This window comes from Manis pentadactyla, chromosome 4, assembly GCF_030020395.1.
Source record: "Manis pentadactyla isolate mManPen7 chromosome 4, mManPen7.hap1, whole genome shotgun sequence".
In the NCBI taxonomy this organism is placed as follows: domain Eukaryota; kingdom Metazoa; phylum Chordata; class Mammalia; order Pholidota; family Manidae; genus Manis; species Manis pentadactyla.
In genome coordinates, this window is record NC_080022.1 from 164,263,086 (window position 1) to 164,286,495 (window position 23,410).

At 44.5% G+C, this 23,410-nt stretch overlaps 1 protein-coding gene across 1 annotated transcript in view; it reads left to right on the plus strand.

The window, feature by feature from the left end:
• CA10 (carbonic anhydrase 10) overlaps positions 1–23,410 on the plus strand; it is a 454,967-nt gene that overhangs the window by 427,278 nt on the left and 4,279 nt on the right. Inside the window, exons 5-7 of the mRNA XM_036879814.2 lie at positions 4,797–4,892; positions 9,217–9,289; positions 22,515–22,669. Coding sequence (XP_036735709.1) covers positions 4,797–4,892; positions 9,217–9,289; positions 22,515–22,669 — 324 coding nt within the window. The remainder of the gene's footprint in view (positions 1–4,796; positions 4,893–9,216; positions 9,290–22,514; positions 22,670–23,410) is intronic.

The window sequence follows — 23,410 nt, forward strand, 5'->3', positions numbered from 1 at the left end:
GCCTGATAAACCTGCCTAGCCTGAGTCCTGCGCAGGCAGAGCACATTCACCAGCCCCTGCCTGCTGGTGCCCTTCTGATGGCAGAGCAGCTGCTGTATGACCATCTGCCACCGTTGGCAAAATTCACAAGAAGTGAAAAAGCAATAAGCAAATAGGATATTTCAAGAGCAGCAATAACATGTGCTCCCTCCATGAGAGGCTCTATTGACTCAAGATGTTGAGAGCGTTCTCGGATCCAAGACACCATCCATCTAAGCGGGCACGGATGGGATATTGATGCTCATTGATTATGTTGCTCTGGTTGTCTAGCTGCCCTCTAGCAGGAGAGCTTTTAACAAATACCAGTGCCCTATTCCCATCCCAAATCAAAAATCAGAATGGCTGGGGCAGACATAGGTGGGTATTAAAAGCACCCAGGTGATCAGGGCACATGGGATGGTTGCAAATCACTGTGTCAGAGGAGATTTGGATCACTGATTTTCTCAACTTCTGAAACTTCACCTTTTTTTAAAATGCAACACAGGATATTGGTAATAATAAATACTCTCTTATACTTTCAGAGTCACACATTACTTTATGTGTATTATCTTATTAGATTCTCAAATCAGCCTGTGGAATGTGCTAACGTGTCATAGGAAGGTCCATGCTGGGCTTGCCATGGCATTCTTTACAAAAGACAGAAAAATGGAAACAACCTGAAACCTAGTGATGTGTTTTGGGGCATTCAAGCAATGGAGAACTCTACAACTATTAGAAGGACAAATATAGGGAGGCCTATACATGTTGACTTAGAAAGATAGACACAGACTGTTTTTAAATTTGAAAAATGAAGTTCAGAATCATAATTCTAAATTATTCCATCTTTTTTTTTATTTTTTATTTTTTAACAACTTTACTGTGATTCTCTTGACATGTAAATACTATGTATATTTATGATCTACAACTTGATATTTATATACATATATACATATATATACATACATACACATTTTTAAAAGATCACCACAATCAAGCTAAATAATATATCCATCATCATATAGTTACTATTTTATGTGTGTGTGTGTTAAAAAGACTTAATTTAAGACTTTTACTCTTAACAAATTTCAAGTATGCAATACAGTATAGTTTACTGTCATCAAGATGCTGTATATTAGAGCTCCAGGATCTATTCATCTTGCATAACTGAAATTTTGTACCTGTCATTTCCCTGATTCAACCCCTAACAACTCCATTCTATGAGTTTGACTATTTTAGGTTCAACATATAAATTAGGTCACACAGTATTTATCTTCCTGTTTCTGGTTTATTTCACTTAGCATATGTCCTTTTGTTTCATCCATGTTGTCACAAATAGCAGGATTTCCTTCCTTTTTATGACTGAATATGTATCCCACATTTTCTTTATTCATTCATCCGTCAATGGAAACTTAGGTTGTTCCCATATCTTAGCTGTTGTGAATAGTGCTTCACTGAACATGGGAGTGCAGATATCTCTAGATTAACAGATTTCATTTTCTTTAGACATATACCCAGAATGGGATTTCTGGATCTTATTGTAATTTTACTTTTTAATTTCTTGATCAACTTCCATACTGTTTTCCATAATGACTTTCCAGTTTACATTCCCATCAACAGTATACCAGGATTTCCTTATCTCACCCCTGCCAATTCTTGCTCTCTCTTGTCTTTTTGATAACAGCCATTCATATTACCAATTTGAGGTAATATGTCTTTGTGATTTGGGTTTGCATTTCCCTGATTATTGGTGATGTTGAGCACCTTTTTTGTACCTGTGGGCCATTTGTATGTCTTCTTTTGAGAAATGTCAATAAGTGCTTTGCCCATCAGATTACTTGTTTGTTTTTTGCTATTGAGTTGTATGAGTTCCCTATATATTTGGATACTAAGCTCTTATCAGATATTTTCTGCAAATATTTTCTCTCATTCTGTAGGTTGCCTTTTTACTGTTTTGGTTGTTTTCTTTGCTGTGCAGAAGCTTTTTAATTTGATACAATCCCACTGGTCTATTTTTGTTTTCACTGCTGGTGGGTTTCGGAGTCCTGACCAAAAAATTGTTGCCAAGACCATTGTCAAGAGACTTTTTCCCTATGCTTTCTTCTAATAGTTTTATAGTTTTAGGATTTACCTAAAATTTTTCAATCCATGTGAGTTGATTTTTGTATATGGTATAAGATAAGGGTCCAATTTCATTCTTCTGTAGGGGATATCCAGTTTTCCCAGCATCATTTCTTAAAAAAACTATCCTTTCCCCATTGTGTGTTCTTGGCACCTTTGTTGAAGATCAGTTGACCATAAGTGTGTGGATTTATTTCTGGGCTTTCTATTCTGTTCATTGGTCTATGCATGTGTTTTTGTGCCAGTACTATACTATTTTGATTACTATAGCTTTTAAATATATTTTGGAACCAGGAAATGTGATGCCTACAGCTTTGTTCTTCTTGCTCAAGATCGTTTAGACTATTTGGGGTCTTCTGTGGTTCCATACAAATTTTAGGATTGTTCTTTCTATTTCTGTAAGCATGCCACTGGAATTTCAATAGTGATCATATTGAATCTGTAGATCACTTTTACTAGTATAGACATTTTAACAATATCGATTCTTCCAACCCATGAACGCAGGATGTCCTTCTACTTATCTGTCTTTAATTCCCTTCATCAGTGTTTTATAGTTTACAGTGTACAAATCCTTCATTTCTTTGATTAAGCTTTTTCCTAAGTATTTCATTGTTTTTGTTGCTTTGTAAATGGCATTGCTTTCTTAATTCTTTTTTGGATAGTTCATTGTTAATACATAGAGATGCCGCCAGTTTTTGCCTACTGAATTTGTACCCTGCCACTTCACTGAATTCATTTGTTAGTGAATGATTAGTCAAATAAAAAGCTAACAGTTTTTTGTTGTGGTTGAGTCTTTAGCATGTTCTACATATATGGTCATTTCATCTGCAGACAGGTTTACTTCTTCCTTTCTGAGTTAGATGCCTTTTATTTCTTTTTCTTACCTACTTGCTCTGCCTAGTACTTCCAGTATAATGTTAAGTAGAAAAGGCAAGAGTGGGCATCCATGCCTTGTACTAGATCTGAGAGGAAAAGTTTTGTTAGCTGTGGGCTTTTCATACATGACCTTTATTATGTTGAGGTAAGTTCCTGCTATACTAGTTTGGAGAACTTTTATCATGAATGGATGGTGAATTTTGTGAAATGCTTTTGAATCTATTGAGATGGCCATGTGGTTTTACCTTTCATTCTGTTAATGTGGTGTATCATACTGATTGATTTGCATATGTTCAACCATCCTTGCATTCCAGGAATAAATCCTATTTGGTCATGGTGTATAATCCTTGTAATGGTGCTGTTGAATTTTGTTTCCTAATATTTTATTGAAGATTTTTCCATTTATGTTCACTAGGGATATATTGGCCTCTAGTTCTCTTTTCTTGAGGTGTAAGCTTTGATAGCAGGATAATGCTGGCCAAAAAATGAGTTTGGAAATACTCTCTCTTGTTCTTATTTTTGGGAAGAGTTTAAGGATTGGTATGATTTCTTCTTTGAATGATTGGTAGAATTCAACCAAAAAGCCATCTAATCCAGGAGTTTTTTTGTTGGGATATTTTTGACCACTACTTCAATCTCCTTATTTGTACACATCTGTGCAGATTTCTATTTTTCTTAATTCAATCTTGGTAACTTGTATTTTTCAAGAAATGTATCCATCCATTGTTTTTTAAACCCTATATCTCTATGTTTATGTGATTTATAAGCATAGATAGATATTTGGAGGATATATACTAAGCGTTAATGGTTAAATTGCTTGAGCTGGGATTAAAGAGAGGTGGGGGGAAATTATCAATTTTTCTTACTTCTCTTTTAGTTTGTTACAAAAATTATACTTCCATACTGTTAAAAACTATTTTAAAACCACTGCCTGAGATGACTTTCAAGGGCAAATAATCATAGCCACTTTTCAGAGGAAGTAATCAAGTCTCAGTGAGGTGGAATAACTTAGTCACATGGCTCAAAATTGGTGGCACATTAGTTTGAACATATCTGTAAGCTATGCTTCACAAATTTTTTTAAAAGAGTTTTCAAATAAAGTAGGTAACAGGAGGAAAAGCTAGTTTACTGGAGCCCAGGTCCAGCACTCCCACATGGCCTTTTGCATAAGAGCTGAACAAGCAGATTGCTGACCTTCATGGAACAAGGAGAAAGTTAGGTCCTGCACAGTCCCATGGCCTGGGCAGGCTGTGCACGGGGGCCTGAGCCATTGGCTCTCTCTCCATCAGCACCGCTGCATCTTGCAGGCTGGCCAGTGTCCTCTCAGAGTCACTGGGCTGACTCAGGACCTCACAATTCCCTGCTCGCCCGAGGCCATGAGGAAGAGTTACTCAGTGCCCGTGGCAGCTGTTGGTGCAGCCAGGAGAGCGCGTCCTCCCCAGAAAGGCAGTTCCACTCCTAATAAGGGAAATACACTTTACATACACTTTAGGGGAAATATCCTGAGATGGAGCCAGAACCAGATGGGCCCTGAGCTTATTAAAGGCATGATTGTTACCAGAAAATATTTGAAAATATGTATGGGTATTTTTGTATATGTGTGTATGTCCTTGCATTTTACATACACATACATGTCTCCCTGAAATCCTTTCAATTACAAGGTTATCTTTCCAACTGTCCTGCAATACACTCTATAGTTTACCCTTATGTAGGGCAGAGATGCTGTACTTCACACCTTTAAATCCTAGATTGTTGTTCTTATGACTGTTTTTCCCTCCTGCCAGGTACAACTCATCCACTATAACCATGAATTATACACAAATGTCACAGAAGCTGCAAAGAGCCCAAACGGATTGGTGGTAGTTTCTATATTTATAAAAGTAAGTGCCTTGCCTTCCTTCATTCTCGTCTTCTTGAGATTCCCACCCCAAACACATTATCAGTTTGCAGACCCTGTTGGACCTTAGAAATAACAAAAGGGGCGCTGTTCATGCCCAGGAAAAGCTGAGGGTGATGACCTTTATATCCATGAGGTTTGTGAGAAATGGAATCCTTTTCAGTGAGATGCAAAAACTATGGGCTCCGTTTCAGAGCATCAGCACCTGGAGATTCAGGCTGCTTCTGTCCTAGAGAAGAAAATGGTGCCAGATCTAGGGGCAGGCTTCCAGTTTCACGTTATGCAGAAGAATCGGGAGGATGCAACAGAAGGGAAGGGGTGGCTCACTGATGCACCCCAGAGAATTAAAATCCTGTCCGTCAACTGCTCCTTGGAAAAAGAGATAGAGGGGCAGTGTGAGATGCGCTCCCCTGAGGGCACTGAACTGACCAGCTCCCTCCAGCTTCCCCACAAATGCTCTGCTGTCACCTCCCCATCTCCCTCTTCCTCCCCGTCTTTGGTGTCCTCGGGGGGAAATGAAGCAAAGACCACCAATGCTGACTTGGTGACCTTCTAGGGAGGCTCCACATCTCCCTCACAGTCAACAACAAATCCCCAACCAAGCAATTATTGAGAAATAATGACCTTTAACATTTTGAAAGATGTGGAGTGAAATAGGCATGCAAACTTAAAAGAAATTGTCATTCCAGTTAGATAAAAAGAGGAAGAAAGCAACATGTGGCCATTCCAAAAGTTGGTGGTCACTGTGCCAGCCCCTTGGGAAATCTGGACCAGACCACTAGAGGATGCACCCCAGCTGGACTTGGAATCTGCTGAGGGTGCTCAATAGAAACCCAGCATTTGTCACCGGGGGTTTTAACAGAGTTCTTATGATGACATCATTGCTCAGAAGAATGGGCATGGGGGCCCACCCCATGCACTACTCCATCACATCCCCAAAAGCATCAGGCCCTTGACCTTGCCTGGTCATTCCTGTCCAGGCTCCTCCTAACCTTCTCTCCCTCCGCTGGGTTGGGTCAGGCCTTTCTGTGGTCTGGACAGAGCTGGTTGTTGGGCAGGGGCATGTGTGACATGTTGTTGCCCCAGCCCACTGACCCCACACTTCTCCAACTTATCATTGGCAAAGACGGGGAAGGGCTTTGGGCCAGGGAAGCATATTTTAGGCTACCATCCCTTCTTAATACCTGCTGTGACATCCCAAAGGAAATGAGTCCTGGTGCCAAGCCTGCCAGGAACCTGCTTTACACACCTTGGCATCCCCAGAGGCCCTGCTATAATAAATATGAATGCCAGGTGCTGAGATGTGTGCCTTACATATATCTTATCATTTAACCCTAATCATAAACCTGTGGGGCAGGCATTAGTGTCCCTATCTCGCAGATGAGGAAAAGGGTTCAGAGAATCTTTGGCTTTCCACCAAGGTGCATGTAGCTCTTAACAGTCCATCCAGGAAAGTAACCTAGGTCCTGCTTGACTTTAATACTGACTTTATTCACACCACATGCCTGCCCAAGAGAGGGAGGACGGGAGAAAGCAACTGAGACAAAAAAGAGAGAAAACGACATTTAAGATCATCTCCCCATGTCCCCCTGCTGCCCACAAGCACAGGGCAAGTTCCTATAACCCCGGCCAGTCATCGCATGGCCCAGTCATGACACTGACAGCCAACTGGGGCGTTCCACCTGGGCCACACTGGTGTTGTGAAGCCTGCAGATATGTCGCAATATTGTGTCATGTGTGTCCAGGGGTTCATCCCCCCACGACTTTCCCAAAGCCAGGCCTTCCATGTCAGCCAACCAGGCTGCATAGGTTGCCTGTCGTGTGATGGGTGCCTCGGCCTCGGCCCCTGCCTTTGCCTCACTTTGCTCAAAGTGCTTGAGTCAGTGAATGTCATCTTGGAAGCACAGGCACATTACAGCTGACAGGGTAACTGATACGCCAGGAAGTCAGCCTCCTCAACAGCAAACTACTGGAACTACTGGCGTGTTTCACAAGCCCTTGCAGGAATGCTCGCTCCACCGAGATTCCTGACGCAGCTCTTGGGTGCTTCCCTACAGGTTATTGAGAGGAAATTACGCCCCAGCCCCTGAGGTCCATGAAAAGATGGTGACTGACTCCTGCATCTTCGCAGGCCAGTTTGGCCCCTGGGGGTGCCTCCCTTCCTTCCCTGAGCAAATCTGAAGCTTTCTGGCTAGATCTCAGAATAAGCCACACATTTCTATCTTTATCCAACATAATCAGCTCCCAGATGCTTCTCAGTGAGTTATCGAAGCTGCAACTTCTCATTCACTCATCCCAGATAACGACCTGACCCAGCTCGAAACACAGGCTGGCCCTGTGCAAGGCAGAGTACCTAGAAAGCCCTTGGGCTCTCAGGGCTCACAGCCTCTGATGGTCCTCCCCTTCCTAGCTCCCTGCAGGGCAGACAGGAACAGAAAATGAGAGGCCCCACACCTAGGTCAGCTGAGCCGGAGAGATGTCACCCTGGTCAAAAGCTGAGCCATACAACATTTGGAGTTGTTGGCTAAATTAAGAGACTTGTTTATCTGTGGGTTTTATTTATCTCTGTCCCCTCCTAACCCCCCATTCTTCCCATGACCACAGGGAACTGAGATTTGGCTGTAATTGCTGCTCAGTCACACACCATTAACTTCCCACTTAAGCTCACTTATACCAAGTACATACTTTATCCTCTCTCCCACACAGCCAACCCATTGGAGCCCACAAATCATCTGTGTGCACTTTGGAAATTTTCCAGTTATTTTTAATCAGCTCAAAAGGGTCCAGTCCCAGCATTAGCACTGCCCAGACTCACCAGCTACCAAGAGCCCAAGGCACCTGATTAAGAGACATAGAAGATTCCTTACCTGCCATGAATATATATTTTTGTCTCTTCTTCCATAGGGTGCATTGGCTCAGTCTGCTTCAAGCTATCTTTTAGATGGCTGAAGAGGATGTCAAAATAGAAGTTTAATTTAGCACTAAAGCTTCTGGGGAGCAACAGTGTTCGAACTGCGACTTTTCTCCACTTGGGTGTGGGTTTTACAAACCCCACCGAGCGGTGTCACTCATCAAGCTCCCAGGGTGTGTGTCTCCCCACAACACCCCCAGGAAACTGTGGCGGGGGAGGAGAGACAGCTGGAGTGAAGATAAACTGTATGTGCTTTCTCCAGACGAAAAATTACCTGTTGCTTATGTAATAATCATCTGCTGCAGTTTTTCCAACCCTCAGAATAAATCAGATTTAAAATGCTTATGTGTCACAGCATCCGATTAGCAGCTGAGGCATAAATGACAGAGCCGAGCAGAGCTGAGCAAGATAGGAGAGAAATGATAGGATGAGCAATGGTACCTTGGAAAAGGCTGAGTAAAGGGAGAGTTGTTCAGCAAACAGTGTACAGTTATGTGGGGGCCTGTCACAGTCTCCAAACAGTGATCGCCTGGCTTAAGCCCCTTGAAGCTTGGCTTCTTCTCCCAAAGAAGGAATTTAGAGACCTAAGCACATGAGCATAAAATGGGAACTGATCTCTGAACATCTAATACAAAGTTTGGCCCCTAATAGGCACTTGGTAAATAGTTATTAGATGTATGGATGCATGGACGGATGCATGCATAGATGGATGATTAATTAGCTCAATGACATGATTTATGATATATTCAATTCATGTAATAATGAGCAGTATTAACAAGGTTCTATGATTTTTTTCATCTCCTGATGCTTATGTTCTGAGTACTCGTTCTCTCTCACTTTCTATTTAGATAACTCTTCCTTTCCTGAAATGTCACTTCCTACCCCGTTTAAAACCCTTTGTATGGTGGCTCCCCATTCCTATAGAATAAAGTTTAAATGTCCTAATGTGATGCTGAAAGCCTGCCATGAGCCAGCCCCTTCCTTCCTCTCTAGCCTCCCTCCCCAACCCCTCCCGTACCCTCAGCTGCAGCTGCAGTGAAGTCCTAGCTCTCACGCCCCAATGTCCACCCATGCACAGCTCCTCTGACTTGCACCCATCCTTCCAGACTCAGCTCATGCCTTAGGTCCCCAGATCCCCATATGGGTGGTCTTCCTCTACTATCATCACACCCGTGACTCTATCATAGCACTCTTCACACTATATTATAACCATTTGCTTACTGACCTCTCTTCTTCTAGACTTGGGTTTCTTGAGAACAGATCTGTACATTTGATCTCTGAATTTCCAGCCATCACAGTGTTTGGCACATGGTAGGCACATAGGCAATATGAATGGGTAAGTGAATGCATGGAGGATAGTACTGCCCAGTCATTAATATTTTCTTTTCTCTCCTAGGTTTCTGATTCATCAAACCCATTTCTCAATCGAATGCTCAACAGAGATACTATCACAAGAATAACATATAAAAGTAAGTTTGGTTCAATTTCCTATACAGCAATGATTCGGTAACAGTTAGTCCTGTCTGAAGGCAGAAAGCCATAACTGATGATCTCCAAGGGCCCCTTTCAACTTCATGTTCCTTTAATTTTCTAGAAAGTCACTCTGGAGAGTCAGGATTGGCTAAGCAGCAGCTCATTTCAAAAGGAAGCCCCCGAGGTGCCTTTGTCATCCACGCCTGTCTTAGGCGATAATGATTATGATGATGGCCGTTGTTATCCCTGGACTGGTAATGAGCTGGGGGCTATACACTCACTGACAGACTCCACCGGGTCAGCTGGCCACATCCGGGGCTTGCCAATCATGTGATTGAAGGAGATTTGCCGGGCACCTCGGATCCAACCTCAGCACTTCCAGAGGCCCTCAGCTGGCTCAGGTCTCCCTCTCTGTGTGCTGGTCTTCCTGCCGGGTGGGTGCAGGGTGGCATTTTCCTCCCTTCCTATGTGTGACCCACTGATCTAAAGGACTCTGTCCAGTTCTTTTGGTTTCTAGAGTGTTTTACCCCCAGAATCCTTAAGCAGAAGAGGCTACAGTGCAAAGTTGAAATGAGAAGAGAGGAAAGGGTGGTGCCGTCTCCCATGGCAATCCCAGAAGCTGCAAGATTGGGGAACAGTTCTCTGAAATGAAGAGTCCAATACACCAAGAAATGAAAGAAGTCAGTTCAGGAAAGAAATCTTTTTAACTAATAAGGAGTGAGCAGGAAAGTGGGATTCAAGTCCTGACTTTGTCTCTTAGCAGGAACATCCTCTTATGATTTTGTTTCTTCATCTATAAGTGAAGGTGAACTTCAGGTTTCTAAGGTCCTTCTGGGCCTAGGATTCTAAATCAAGCAATAGTTCAATGATGATTTTCCAAAAGCAAAAGGCAGCATGCAAACATTCCAGCATCCCACATCCGCTTGGCACCTCTTCCAAGAGAGGCGCTCAGCTTTGTCTGCAGCTTCTGCCTCCACGGTGATGGGAAAAGGCAGAGTGAACGCTTTCAGTCGGTCTGCTCGACACAGAGGATGAAGAACCCTTCCACTCACTCAGCAAACATTCCCAGCACACCTGCCCCATGGCAGACACCAGGCGAGGCTCCTGCAATATAAAGATGGGCCAAACACCAGCCCTCCCCACAGGTGCTCCCTGCCAAGTCACTCCATATGAAGAGGCTGGGGTGTGGGGAAGTGGGGGTGATGAATGAACCTGGGGAATCACACTCCACCTACATGGACATCACCTAGAAGAATGTGTTGTCCCCGAACCACCTGGCCTTCTTCTTCAGTACCTACGGAGTCCTCCCTAAGTGCACACTTAGATTGCTCAGCTAAGGAAGACATTTCTGTCTCATGTGCAAATAGCATATTTTATAATTGCACATAAATGCTATTAGTCTTTTAACTTTTTTGATTAAATAGCATGAGATTTAAATAAAATGTCTTCAAATAATCTTGAATTTGCAGTTTAGAGACTCCGAAAAGCTGTGAAGTCACACCTTAAGCCCCAGCACACTATCTAACAGACTGCCAGCTGCACAGTCAGTCATTAGTGGGACTTTCCTCCCCAGCCCATTCCCAGCGTTGGTCTGATTACAGTTAAATGATGTGGCTGCTGCCGAAGTTGAAGGCATCCACGTGGCTCTGTGCTACAGAAGGCGGCCTTCCTTGGGAGCCGGTATTGATTCTGGTGCAAATAGGGGCTGGATAGCCAGGGTGACTGGTCTTGTTGGGACCAGTGATGGATGACCATTTTGTGGCTAAGGGACACTTCAACTTCATCTATTTTGAATTAGGTTTCCCTGCTGACTGCCACCCCCATCATGTCCATGGGAGCTGAGGAGGACACATTTGCTAATAGCTAAAGTGACCAGCAGTGTTAAAACCCACAACCTTCATCCACTTACTCACTCACCCTGCAAATACTTGAGTGGCTCCTTGGTGCCACAAGACGGAGAGAGCAACAGAACATATTTCCTGTCCAGAAGGTCTTCATTCTTATGCTGGGGAGACAGACAGAGCATAGTGCATTATAAAGATTTATAACAAGTCCGATGTTAAAAATATGGCAAGAACTCTTTGGGAAATCTGCTGAGGATTACATGGCAAAGTTGCATGAAACAGGTGCCATTCAAATGAGGACTGAAGAGACGACTGGCTATTTGCTGGGGAAAGAGAGAGGGAGAGAGAAAGAAAGAAAGAGAGGGAGGGAGGGAGGGAGAGAAGGAGGGAGGGCATTGCAAGCATAGAGGGCAAGTAGGGCATCCAGACGACTATGAGGAGTGCGAGGGGAGGACTCTGCCCTCATCAGCCTTCTAGCTCAGCGTCCAGCAATGAACCCAACACACACTGGCGATGCCGGAATTACTGAGGAGAATGGATGACCCCTGTGGTAGCTGTGACAGGCACAGAGGGAGTGGCTTGAAAGATGGCTGGAGCCAGATCTTGAAGGATCTTGATGCCACGCTGAGTTTATACAGAAGAAATGTTTTTGAAGAAATGCCCTCATCGCCTCTACAGACACCGTTAGAGATGCAAACAGAAGCAAGCAGGAGCACCTGTCTCTGTCCCTCATCATCTATGTGTCAGGGCCAAGGAAAAAGAAAGGGAACTGGAGCAGGATAAAGACCTCATATGGGGAGAGACAACTGCTTTAGGCCCCCTAATCACATGTGTTTTGTGCTCTCACATTCGGGGAATAATGGAGGTGTTCCTGGAGGCACCTTTATCACACACCTAAGAGAGGAATACTGCAGGGATAATGACAGTCCTGGCGCGTGGGCACAGCCCAGACACTGCCTTGCCTGGACACTGTGCCTGAAAGGGATTGATTTGCTCAGCAGGCAAGCGCCAGCCCTCTGCTAACCTCCCTGAGGCAGCCCGGCCTGCCGAAGGTTGGCCAGGCAGCAAGCCGGGGACATCCTGAAACAGGATTCATTCACTGGGACACAGCTGTGGGTGGGGAACGCAGCCGTGAAGTCTCTCCAGAGCCTCTGCAGGAGGGGCCCCTGAACTGCAACAGAGAGGGAGAGAATGCCACCTGCCCAGGGGCGCCTAACTGAGCACCCTGCTTCCTTACTTCTAAGCAAGACAGAAGGATAGTGGCCTCCCGCACTGCCTGCCAGCCTCACTACCAGGGGACACCTGACCTCAACCAGCCTGTTCTCCTGCTGCCACCCTGAGTTTCACCCAGCAGAGCTCTAGCTCGCTTTCCTTAGACATGGCACCCACTGTGCAGCATGCCGGGCAGTAAGAGTATGAAAATGATGCTAACGAGCCCCTTCTGCACTCCAGGCTCTGTGCCAAGAGCTTTAGGTGCAGCACCTTGCCTAGTGCTCACAAAGCGCCCACCTTCCAAGTACATATGACAACAAGCCTGGTTTACAGACAGGAAACCAGGGCTCTAAGAAGTGAAGCCCTGTGACAAGGACACACATCTAGTAAGTGGCTGTAAAAGTCAGCACCTTCTGCATAATACACAAGCATGCAACCGTAAGCATTGACTTCTCACTGCAGCCCTGTGGGTCGGCTGGGTGGCCCTGCTTGAGCTGCAGGTCTTCAGGGCAGCCTGGCTCCACCAGACTCTCATTTCTCTGGGATCAGATGGATACCCAGGACAGGTGCTGTTGGTGATCAGAAACATGTGATGTTACTTCAGGCCGAGGCTTGAAACACACACACGATCGTGTCTATCCACTTTCCTTTACCCAAAGCAAGTGACCTGGCCAAGCCCAACATCAAAACCCTCCCCAGGATGTGGGGTTTGGGAGTGAGTGAACACTTCCTGAACAATAATCTACTCACCCATTGTGGGACAAGGAGGAATCAAACATAGGTCGTCTGGGGACTTTGCTATACTCTTACCTTCCTATCACGCAACCTCCCTAAGGAGCAAGGAAAGTTTTGGCTCTGGGATCTTAAAACTAGTCATCATGCTGATACTTTCACATGACATGAAACTTGTCATGTACGTTTTTCTGTTAATTCCAACTTTTTTGAGTTTGAGGAGCTATGTCTGCTTTTTGCATTTGTTTCTACTTGGAAAGGACATAAAGCAACCACAGAACTCACGGGTACTTTGAACGTTCAGGCTCACCCCATCCTAAGCTCTCTGCCGCTCCTGCCTGTCCCCGGCCTGGGGCTAGCAGTGGAAATCAGTGTCCTCCTGAGGGACGCAGTGGCACTGCCCTTATTGGCACACAGAGTTCCCAAAGGAAGCACAGAGCTTGGTTCTGGATGGGGTCAGTCTTCCCTTCAGTCTTTCCCTTGGAGGCCATAGAATGAGAAGTCACTCTGAGACTGTGAGCAGAGAGTGACATGATCTGTTGACAAAAGCTCATTCTGGTGGCTTGGTTGAGACTAGACTAGACCACAGAGGGTCAAGGGTAAATGTTGGAAGGCGACTGCTGCAAGCTAAATGATGAGACGGTGTTGGTCGTGACCAGGCTACGGGGAGGCAGTGAGAGATGACTAGGGTATTTCAAAGGAAGAGCCAGGAGATTTCTTGATAGATCAACTGTGTGATAGGAGAAAAAGACAGGAGTCGAGGATGAGCATAAGGCTGTTCACCTGAGCAGCTGGAAGGAAGGCACTGCCATCAACCAAGCATGTGGGTGAAGCATCTTTGTGGTACAAAGGGAATCAGAAGTTTCACAGATGTTTAGTTTGATGTGTCTATTGGGCATCCAGGAAGAGATGTGGACTAGGCAGCAGAATATGTGAGTCCAGATTTCAGGAGAGAGAATTGGAGGTACAAATATGGACCTCGCTGGGATCCAGATGTCATTTAAACCTGGGTGAAATCACGAGCGAGTGCAAACAGAGAAGAGAGGCCGGACGTTCTCACTCTTGAAAGAACAGCTCAGATCCCCATGACTTAGGGTTGTAAATCACTTCTAAAGGTATCTCTTGAAGCCCACCGTGGAAGACGCTCCAGTGTGCCTGTCTCACCAACCAGCTGGGGAGGTGCAAGGAGGCAGGAGCAAGTACAGAACCATGGGGTGGAATCACTGCAGGACGGCAGCCATTCGGGACGCAGTCCACTTGCGTGGTCTGAGCGTAGATCAGACGACTAGGGGGAGAAAGCAATTGTGCAAAATCATTCTATTGAGCCAGTTAAGATCAATGCCAAGGAATATGAGGAAAGAGGGAGAATCTTGCCAAAAGGACTGGGAGTTTTGGAAGCCAGTTACCTTGCTGGTGAAATCACCATACTTATGGAAAGCGGTGTATTCGAGTGACAAGAGATGGAACTAAGTGGAGCTAGGCAGGGCTCCTGGCTCTACCACTTCCTTTACTGTGTAACTTCAGGCAAGTGTCTTAACATCTCTGAGATAATTTCCTCATCAGTAAAATGTGGATATTAACACTGATGTTGAGAGGGCTGGAGTGAGGATTAAACGGGGTAATGAGTCGGTTGTCCAGACAATGACTGGTGTAAACTAGGGCATAATTTTGTATGTTCCTGAATTGCTCTACAGTACGTGGTGGTCAAATCCAGCTGCCTGCAGAGTGGGAGGCAGGTCACCTTGATAGCAAATAATATTCAAGGTGAATACAATACTGGGCACACAGCCACAGACTTGGCTTACTTTAAATGAAGCACAGCCCCTGTGTGGGAATCCGTGCAGTGATGGTGATGGCCCAGTGGAGTTCTGCTACTTTCTCTGGACGCTTGGATTTCCTGTGTCTGAGAAAATCTTATAAAACACTCTCACAAACACAGACCGACAATGGAAGAAACAAGCCTGAGTTAATTTCAACCTGAATTTAGAAAGTCTTCTAAAGAAAATCCATTTTATTAAAGTTAAATTCCCCTTCAACAGATTGAGGGTCAAGACCTGAAATTGTGACACTGAAAAATGGATTTTCTGAATGGAGGAGATATCAGTAATTTATTCAAAGTATTTTAATTTTTTAAAATAATTTACAGGAATAACATCAATATACCTCCATTTTTTTTTTTACCTTGTGTTAATTAATTAGCAGGCACAGTCCCAGTTGCAGAAAAGATAACATTCTTACCATTGTAGTATCCACCTGATTTTGTCCAGCTAGCGTAATTTTTTAAATAGAGATTTTTACAATGTTTTCAAGTGGTGAAAGCAGTAACTAATGGAGTGCAAAGAGCCTTCTTAAATGGGCGAGAGGGAGTAGTTACTAGAACGCTGCATATAAATGAACTGTTTTCTGCCCATGTGCTTCGTGGGTATATCCTTTTGCTAGCTTCCTTCTCTGTCAGTGTCACGTACCCCGTTCATTTTGTAGGTAGTAAACGCAATGATGACCTTCAGCCCAATAAGAATTCAAGAGATCACAGATTCCAAATTTTTAAAGATCTGGCTATTGTCTTGATCTATTTCCTTGAGGAAATAAAAGCACACAACTGAAGACATTTGGAGCCCTTTTAAACACGGTATTCTGACACTCAGCCCCTTAAAACATTTCTTTTCCATCGCACCTGTTTATAATTTGCTTTAGCCTCCTACCCTAACCTCAGCTATAAGATGAATGGTTAGACAGACAGAGAACAACTTGTAACTGCTGCTCCTTCTCAGTTCCTTGGGAAGTGTGCCCGCCCGCTCCTTTGAGGGATGCGGTGTTAAATGTGATGAAATATCACCAAGGAGTTTAAGCATATTGCTCCTGGTGTCTTTCTCTATGCTTAATTGAACTTGTACTTTCATTCCAAAGGAAGGGCTTTGGAAATGTTTTCACAAAATGAGAAATGCATCACACCGCTTCCCACACTGCAAGCTAAGTGGTACCTCAAGTAAGCCAGGAACAGAAAAGGAGCGGCTAGCCTCTGTGAATCCAATTCTCAGAGGCGCTTTTTTTTCCTTTATTGCTTGTGTAAAACAAAAACAAAAAAAAAAATCATATTACTTTATCCTTCAGTAATTGCCTTTTTTCATTTAGGTTTAATTTGCCTCAGATTTCAAGAGGAAATGTCATTCCATATGAGAAAATTGCCAAATGGTTCCATATTGATCAGAAGCAAGTCCGGTATTGATCTCTGGAACTGCCAGGCTTTTTTCTCACTGTCATTCTCTTTGAATGGGAACTTCATAAGCAGGAAGCCGGGTGATGTTGAATCTCATCGGTGGTCCACATAAGTCAACACAGTGCAGTTAAAGCAGGCTGCCTTTGAAGCTAGGCTGAGGGAAAGAGTCCTCCACTATGTGGTCGAGGCATTTCATCACAGTGTGTTTCTCTTAAAAAAAAAAAAAGGTCAGCTTGGGAGTTGTCCCTGACTAAGAACTCAGTATAACATATATCATAGATTTAGCAAAAGTATGTCATAAAATCAAGAACAAAGCTGTCAATTTCTGCAGTCATTTGAAAGAATAAAATTGCTCTCTAAACTGCATAACTATCCGATACCTACTGATCATCCAAGGGGTCTTCCTATATGATAATAATATAGCCAACACGTAAAAATGACAACACTGTCATGCCAAAAATTTGACCTACTGAAGATAAATTTGTCTACATAAGCTTGCTTAGCTTTTGAGACTATAGATTTTTTTTTTTGAGCTGAGGTTGGCTTTAACAATTATCCAGAATGTCTGGGGCCCATACTAAGACATACATGACATACCCATGAAGGAACTGGCAAAGCTACAATTAGAACTTAGACTTGAATTAAGACTCCTTCTTGAAGTCTATAGCTTTGCCCTCTACACATTATACTTTCATATGATGGTGATAGATGATGTTAGATGATGATAGATAGATGATAGATAGATAGATAGATAGATAGATAGATAGATAGATAGATAGATAGATGATAGATAGATAGATAGATGATAGACATAGATAGGTGATAGATAAGATAAATAGATGATAGATTATAGACATGCCCTCACATGAGAGACAATGATGGTGATGATGATGAAGATAGATGATAGAGAGACAATAGTTCTTTATAAAATTATCCATGAAAGTCTGACCTTCTGCCATCACTTCCTTTCAATAAATATCCTTAAAGCAAGCAGAGGCATGTGTGATCACCCCACTGACCTCTGAACTTCACCCCAAATTTGTATCTCCCTATTCATAAAAACTGTGACCCCTAGATCTCTGCCATCCTTACTGATTAATAGAGCCAGGAGAATTTAGAAAGCAGAATCAACCTTCCAGTGCCTTAGTTCTTAGCTTCTTTCTATCTGTTAACACTCAGAGGATGACACGGACATGCACAAACCAGTGGCTGGCGGCTGGCTGCTGCGTGGACAGGACAGTCTGTGGGTGATTAGTTCCTGGCCTTGTCAGCTCTAGAAGACACCCCAGTGCTCCCTGAAACTAGAGCTGAAGGCCGCTGCGTTTGCCCACATTCTTGCTTGCCTCTGTCCTCCCAACTACACCAAGTAAGTCTCTTTAGGGAGAAAAGATGTTAACCGGTAGCCTGTGATTCTCAAAGTGCATTCCCTAAAAGAGAAAACGCTGATGTGCCGGCAGCCTTTCAGGCAGAGAGGTGAGTCATGAGGAAAACATTACATGTTAAATGCATCCGATTTCAGCAATGTAAATGTGGGGGGATAGGCCTGTGGTGTAGAAACAGTCACGCCATGTGGATACAGGCAACAGGCTGTCTCAGCCTGATATCCTGAGATATGATATATATGGCGGTAGAGGTGGGCAGCATATATTTACACTAATGGTACGGACTGGAGCCTCAGATTTTTTCCCCGTCATCTGACAGATAGTGCCTCTTCCTACCTTAGTTTCCGTCCAGCCCCACCAGCAGGTGGAGCTGCGGTAGAGAAACCATTTCATTCATTCCTCTAATGTTTGTTGCGCCCTGTATGTGGTGGACTCCACGCTGGGGCTTGGGGATACAACAATGAGAGATGGGAACCCTTATCCCAAGCTCCAGCTTAGTGGTGACATTCAAATAATTAGTTATTATTGTCAAGCTAATTTAGTAACTGTGGTGAAGAAGGAAGGCACTAACCCAGCTGGGGTGAGCCAGGAGGCAGCGGTCAGCCCCATAAGCCAGGCAGCGATGCTGCAGGAAGGAAGGAGAGACAGCGATGTATGCTTACCGAAGGCTGCGCCGTGTGCCAAGCGCTTGAAAAGTGTCATCTCTTTTGTTCCTCAAAACTCTGTGAGGCAAGGACTCTATCTTAGCTCAGGTTGCTATGATGAAGTACCGTAGCATAGACGGGTAGCTTATAAACAGCAGAAATTTACCTCTCATAGTTCCGGCGGCTGAAAATCCGAGATCAGGGTGCCAGCATGGCTGGGTTCTGGTGAGGGCCCTCTTCTGGGTTGCGCAATTCTTGTATCATCACACCTCACATGGCAGAAGGGCCGAGAGAGCTCTTTGGAGCCCCTTTTATAAGGGCACTAATGCCATCATGAGGACCTCACGCTCGCTACCTAATCAGCTCCCAAAGGCCCCACCTCCTAATCCTGTCGCAGTGTGGGTCAGGACTTCAGCCTGTGAACTTGGGGGGGACACAGACATCCAGCCCTCAGCCTACCCCCACCATCTGCATACTGCTGCTGTGGAAACGGAGGTTCCGCTGGCCGCCTGCACATCCAACGTCGCACGGACGGTGAGCAGCAGAGTCAGCGCTCAAACTCAGGTCTGAGGCTGAAGTCCACCCTGTTCACACTGGGTCTTCCCAAGTTCTGTAGCGTGAGGAAATAAAAAGGGCGAAAGGTGAAGTATGAATATTATCAAGATTCAAGGAAAGAACAAAGCAGCAAATGAACGTCGGGGGAGGGGAGGGTAGAAGCCGCCCACGTTCTCTGATGCTGTTGCATCTCGAAGGGGACGTGGATGAAGCGGAATCTCCTGGCAGGACCACAGCAGGACGAGTGTGGGATGTCAGTGCAACAGTGATTTAGAAGCACGTTGTTATCTTCCCGTGTGGTCTAAATCCATGAACACCGCCTCTTGCTCCTAGCCTGTCCCCCACACCCCAGCCCTTTCTTTAAATGTGGATGCAACATAAAGGCTTGTTATAGTTTCAGAGAAACATAAATGTTCTTTTTCTTTACTTCAGTCATGCCTGGAGTGCCCCTCATTCTACCACCTCCTTCTTCCCTCCTCCCCACCACCCCAAATAAAATAAAATACAATAATAGTGGCATGCTAGAGTACCCAATATGCTCTGCGTGCAAGCTTGGTTAAACGAATCACATTGACCTTTAGTAAAGATGTGCCCAGTGCTTCCTTCTCTCATTCAGTATGTTAATCTTCAGGCCAAACCACCACCAGAGCAAGCATCATTAAGTGCAAATCTGATCATGCTACTCCCCTGCTTAAAACCCTTCAGTGGTTCCACATGCCTACAGGATGAAGCTCAAACTCCCAACAGCACAGAGAAGGACCTCCCAGGTGTGGCCCGTGCTGACCCACCAGCTTCATTTCTCACAACACCCCTCCCCCTGCACCTCACCCACTCACTCTCTGGCCACAGGGAGTGTGCACAGCTCTCTCCACCGTTAGCTCTTTTTTCTAGCATGAACGTCTGCAGAGCCCTTGACAGCCACCCCCTGCCAACCCCACCCTGATTACCACCTATCATTAAAGATGCAGTTCAGGTCAGCTCCTCGATTAATACTCTCCTAAGTCCCACACCAAGGAAAAAGTGACAACCTCTCAATGTCCCCAGTGCAGATCTATATCACTGTCTCTGTGGTTCCTTTTGCTGCATTCACTTAAGTCCTGTTCACCCACACCTAGCTTAGTGCCTGAAACATCAGTGGCCAAAGAAACAGAGTCAAATGGTGGATATTCATCGTGAGCCCATTGTGCTGAAGCCTGATCTAACGCCCAAGGACCAGTGTGTTGGTGAGTGCCATGGGCACCTGGCTTTGTCGTGGAAGCATCTGAGCACACAGGCCACAGTGCAGACCCAGCCCAGACACGTCCCAGTCACTGCATCACTCTTGGGCTTGTCCCGATCCCCTGGTGTCTTGATGGAAAAGTGGAAACATTTAAGTAGAAATTGAAAGAAAGTTACTCCTCCCAGGGTTGATCTCCAGATCCAGCCTGGCCAACCCTCTCTCATGGGTATTTTGTGGACTGAGCCCTGGAGAAGTTCGGTTACCCCACCAGAGCAGCCAGAGGCTGGGAGGGGCTGTTTGAAATGGAGCAGGCAAACAGTGGTTTTTATTTACATCATTCCAAACCACTGGATCAGTTGATTTGTTCTTAATTTGGTTGACAAGTGGAAAGAACATGGAAATTCAAGTTCCCTTGGCAAAGATGGCTCTTATCAGAGAAACTTAGTAAGTAATTTCTGGAAGAAGAGATGAGGAAGGAAGGAGGCCTTTGCCCAGAAAAATGTATTGGCAGCATCAGTGCTGAGGATTGAGAGGTAGGTAGGGGCTGGGCCAAGGTGCACCCATCACCACCTGCTGTTAGGGTCTGCATATATTTATTTTGCCGTTTGTTGTCTGTCTCTTCAACTAGAATGAGGGAAGGCATGGCACGGACTTTGTTCACTGCTCTATCCCAGACCATAACCCTGTGCCCAGCATAAAGAAGTGCTGAACATCAGTGAACAGTTGGTGAATGAATGAGTGACCTCTGTCTGGAAGTCATTCCAGTCTGCAGTCACCAGCTAGCTCTGTGACCTTGGGCAAGTTACTCTGCCTCTCTGATCTTCAGTTTCTTGTCAATGAGGATGTTATTATCTAGGCAGTACCCATGAAGCTCCAGCTGTATGTGAAAATCCTCTTTTACCACTATATGTGAACAATACTAAGCCTGAGAGTTTATATCAACCGTTGAAGAGTTAGTCCTTTCCCAGTGGGAGTTAGACAAGTGGATGAGGGAACATACGTGAATCTAGGGGCACTGGGGCAACCAGCCTCATCCCTCATCATCACCCACTAACATCAACGTTGTAGGCCCGCCACATGTTCTCCAGCCCTCCTGGATCCACAGGGTAGACACTCACGGCAAACCTGGGGGTGCACAGCCTGCAGAGTCAGAGATCTGGGGTATAAGGGCAGCGGAAGCCATGAATGCAGACAGGCTACATTAGAAGGAGAGTGTGGTGAGAGAAGAAAAGCCTGGGACTGATCCTCGGGACATGTCAGCATGGAGAGAAGCAGGCAGCAGTCAAGAGGCAGCAGCAGAGCCCAAGAAGGAATGGCTGGGAAATAGGGATACCAAGTGCGGTGTTTCAGGAGCCAGGGGAAAAAAAGTGTGCCAAAGAGAAGGGATCCTAGGGAGACGAGGAAAGGGGCAGAGGTTTGTTGAAATTTACTGATATTTGTAAGTTCCAGTACATTACAGTTTTGATAAAAATACAACCAATGCATTGAATTAAAAAATCAGAAGGAAATAAACCAAAATGCTAATGGCAATTGTTTTGGATAATGGCGGTTGTTATTATTTTCCTTTTCCTTCTTTTTTCCATATAGTCTGATATGTACTTCTATTACTTTAGTAATTGAAAAAGGATATTTAATAACAAAAAGTATGTAAATGTGAATACCTCAAATAGATGTCAGAGAAAGGCTATGTACATGGGCCTGAAATGAGACCCACAAAAAAGCAAACTTAACTGTTGAACCTCATGGCAGGATTTGGCCTGATTTATTTTTATTTCTGAAAGTATTTTCTTAATGTTGTTTTAGTTAAGCACTGCTAATAAATGAGAATAGTAACCAGGCAATGTTTCAACAGGCCCTAAAGCCTTTAATTGTGCATTTCATATGGCTATAATGCTATGGGTCTAGGTCTCAGAAACCAAAAGCACAGCACTGGGTCTTCCCTGTGTCCTGTGGTTGATCACGTTTCTGTTCACCAATACTCAGTGCCCCATCCTACAGAAGAAATGCGCTTCCTTGAATCCCAGACATCAGCGTTGGCCATGCGACTCATTTGGCTACCAAAATGTGAACAGAAGTGACAAGTGCCACTTAAAGAGTCAACATATGCTTCACCATGCTTACTTTTCCTCCTAACATTGCTACGCACAAGGGTCTAGACTGGCAGCTCCTCTAAGAAACGGGGTCCCAGGGTTTGGGGCCATAAGTGGAAAAAACTCTTAGCCAACCTAGGAAGAACATGTTTGCAAGCAAGAAATAATCCTTTGGTGTTTAAAATGATTGAGCTTTGGGGGTACTGTTTGTTATTGTACCTATTGTGACAGATACAGTCTTCTGGAATATGAAATAAAAATCTATGATCAGCAATACCAATACTTTCTCAAGAAACCTAATCCTTAAGTCTTATTTTCTTCTCTAGATGACGCATATTTACTACAGGGACTTAATATAGAGGAACTGTATCCAGAAACCTCTAGTTTCATTACTTATGACGGGTCAATGACTATCCCTCCCTGCTATGAGACGGCAAGTTGGATAATAATGAACAAACCTGTCTATATCACCAGGATGCAGGTGAGTGTCTCTGTGGCCTGTTAGCTAATGGGGAAGAGGATGTGATGACTGGCTGGGTGTGTGGTGCCTATTGTATTTGTTTGTGAAGACTGCTTTAACCAAGTACTACAAACTAGATGGCTTAAACAACAGAAGTATGTTGTGTCCCAGTTCTGGAGGCTCTAAGTCCTAGATCAAGGTGTTGCTTCCTTCTGAGGGACATGAAGACGAATCTCTTCCACACCTCTCCCCTGGCTTCTGTTTGCTGGCAGACTTTGGTGTCCCTTAGCTTCTGGAATGATCCCCCCACTCTGCCTTCATCTTTAGGTGGCATTGTCCCTGTGTGTGTGTGTCTTTGTCCAAATCCCCCTTTTCACAAGATACTAATCAGATTAGATCCTGCATCAATAACCTCATCTTGTTTAATTACATCTGTAATGACCCTATTTCCAAATAAGGTCACATTCTGAGATGCTAGAAGTTAAGCCTTCAATTTATGGATTTGGGGAGCACACAATTCAACTCATCACACCTATGTTTAAAGAACCAGCATCCGAAAGTCTTACCATGAATTCATGTAGAAACATCCCACCTGTCTGAATGAGAAAAGACAGCAAGGTTGGTTCCCAAAGTGTCCTCTACAGCTATGGTGTTCAAAAAACAAATGAGCAAAATAAATGATATATCACATACACTTGAAAAGGCTGGATCTCTTAAAAGTTAAAAAGATTTCATTAGCAGCAGACTTTTCAGGATCTTTAA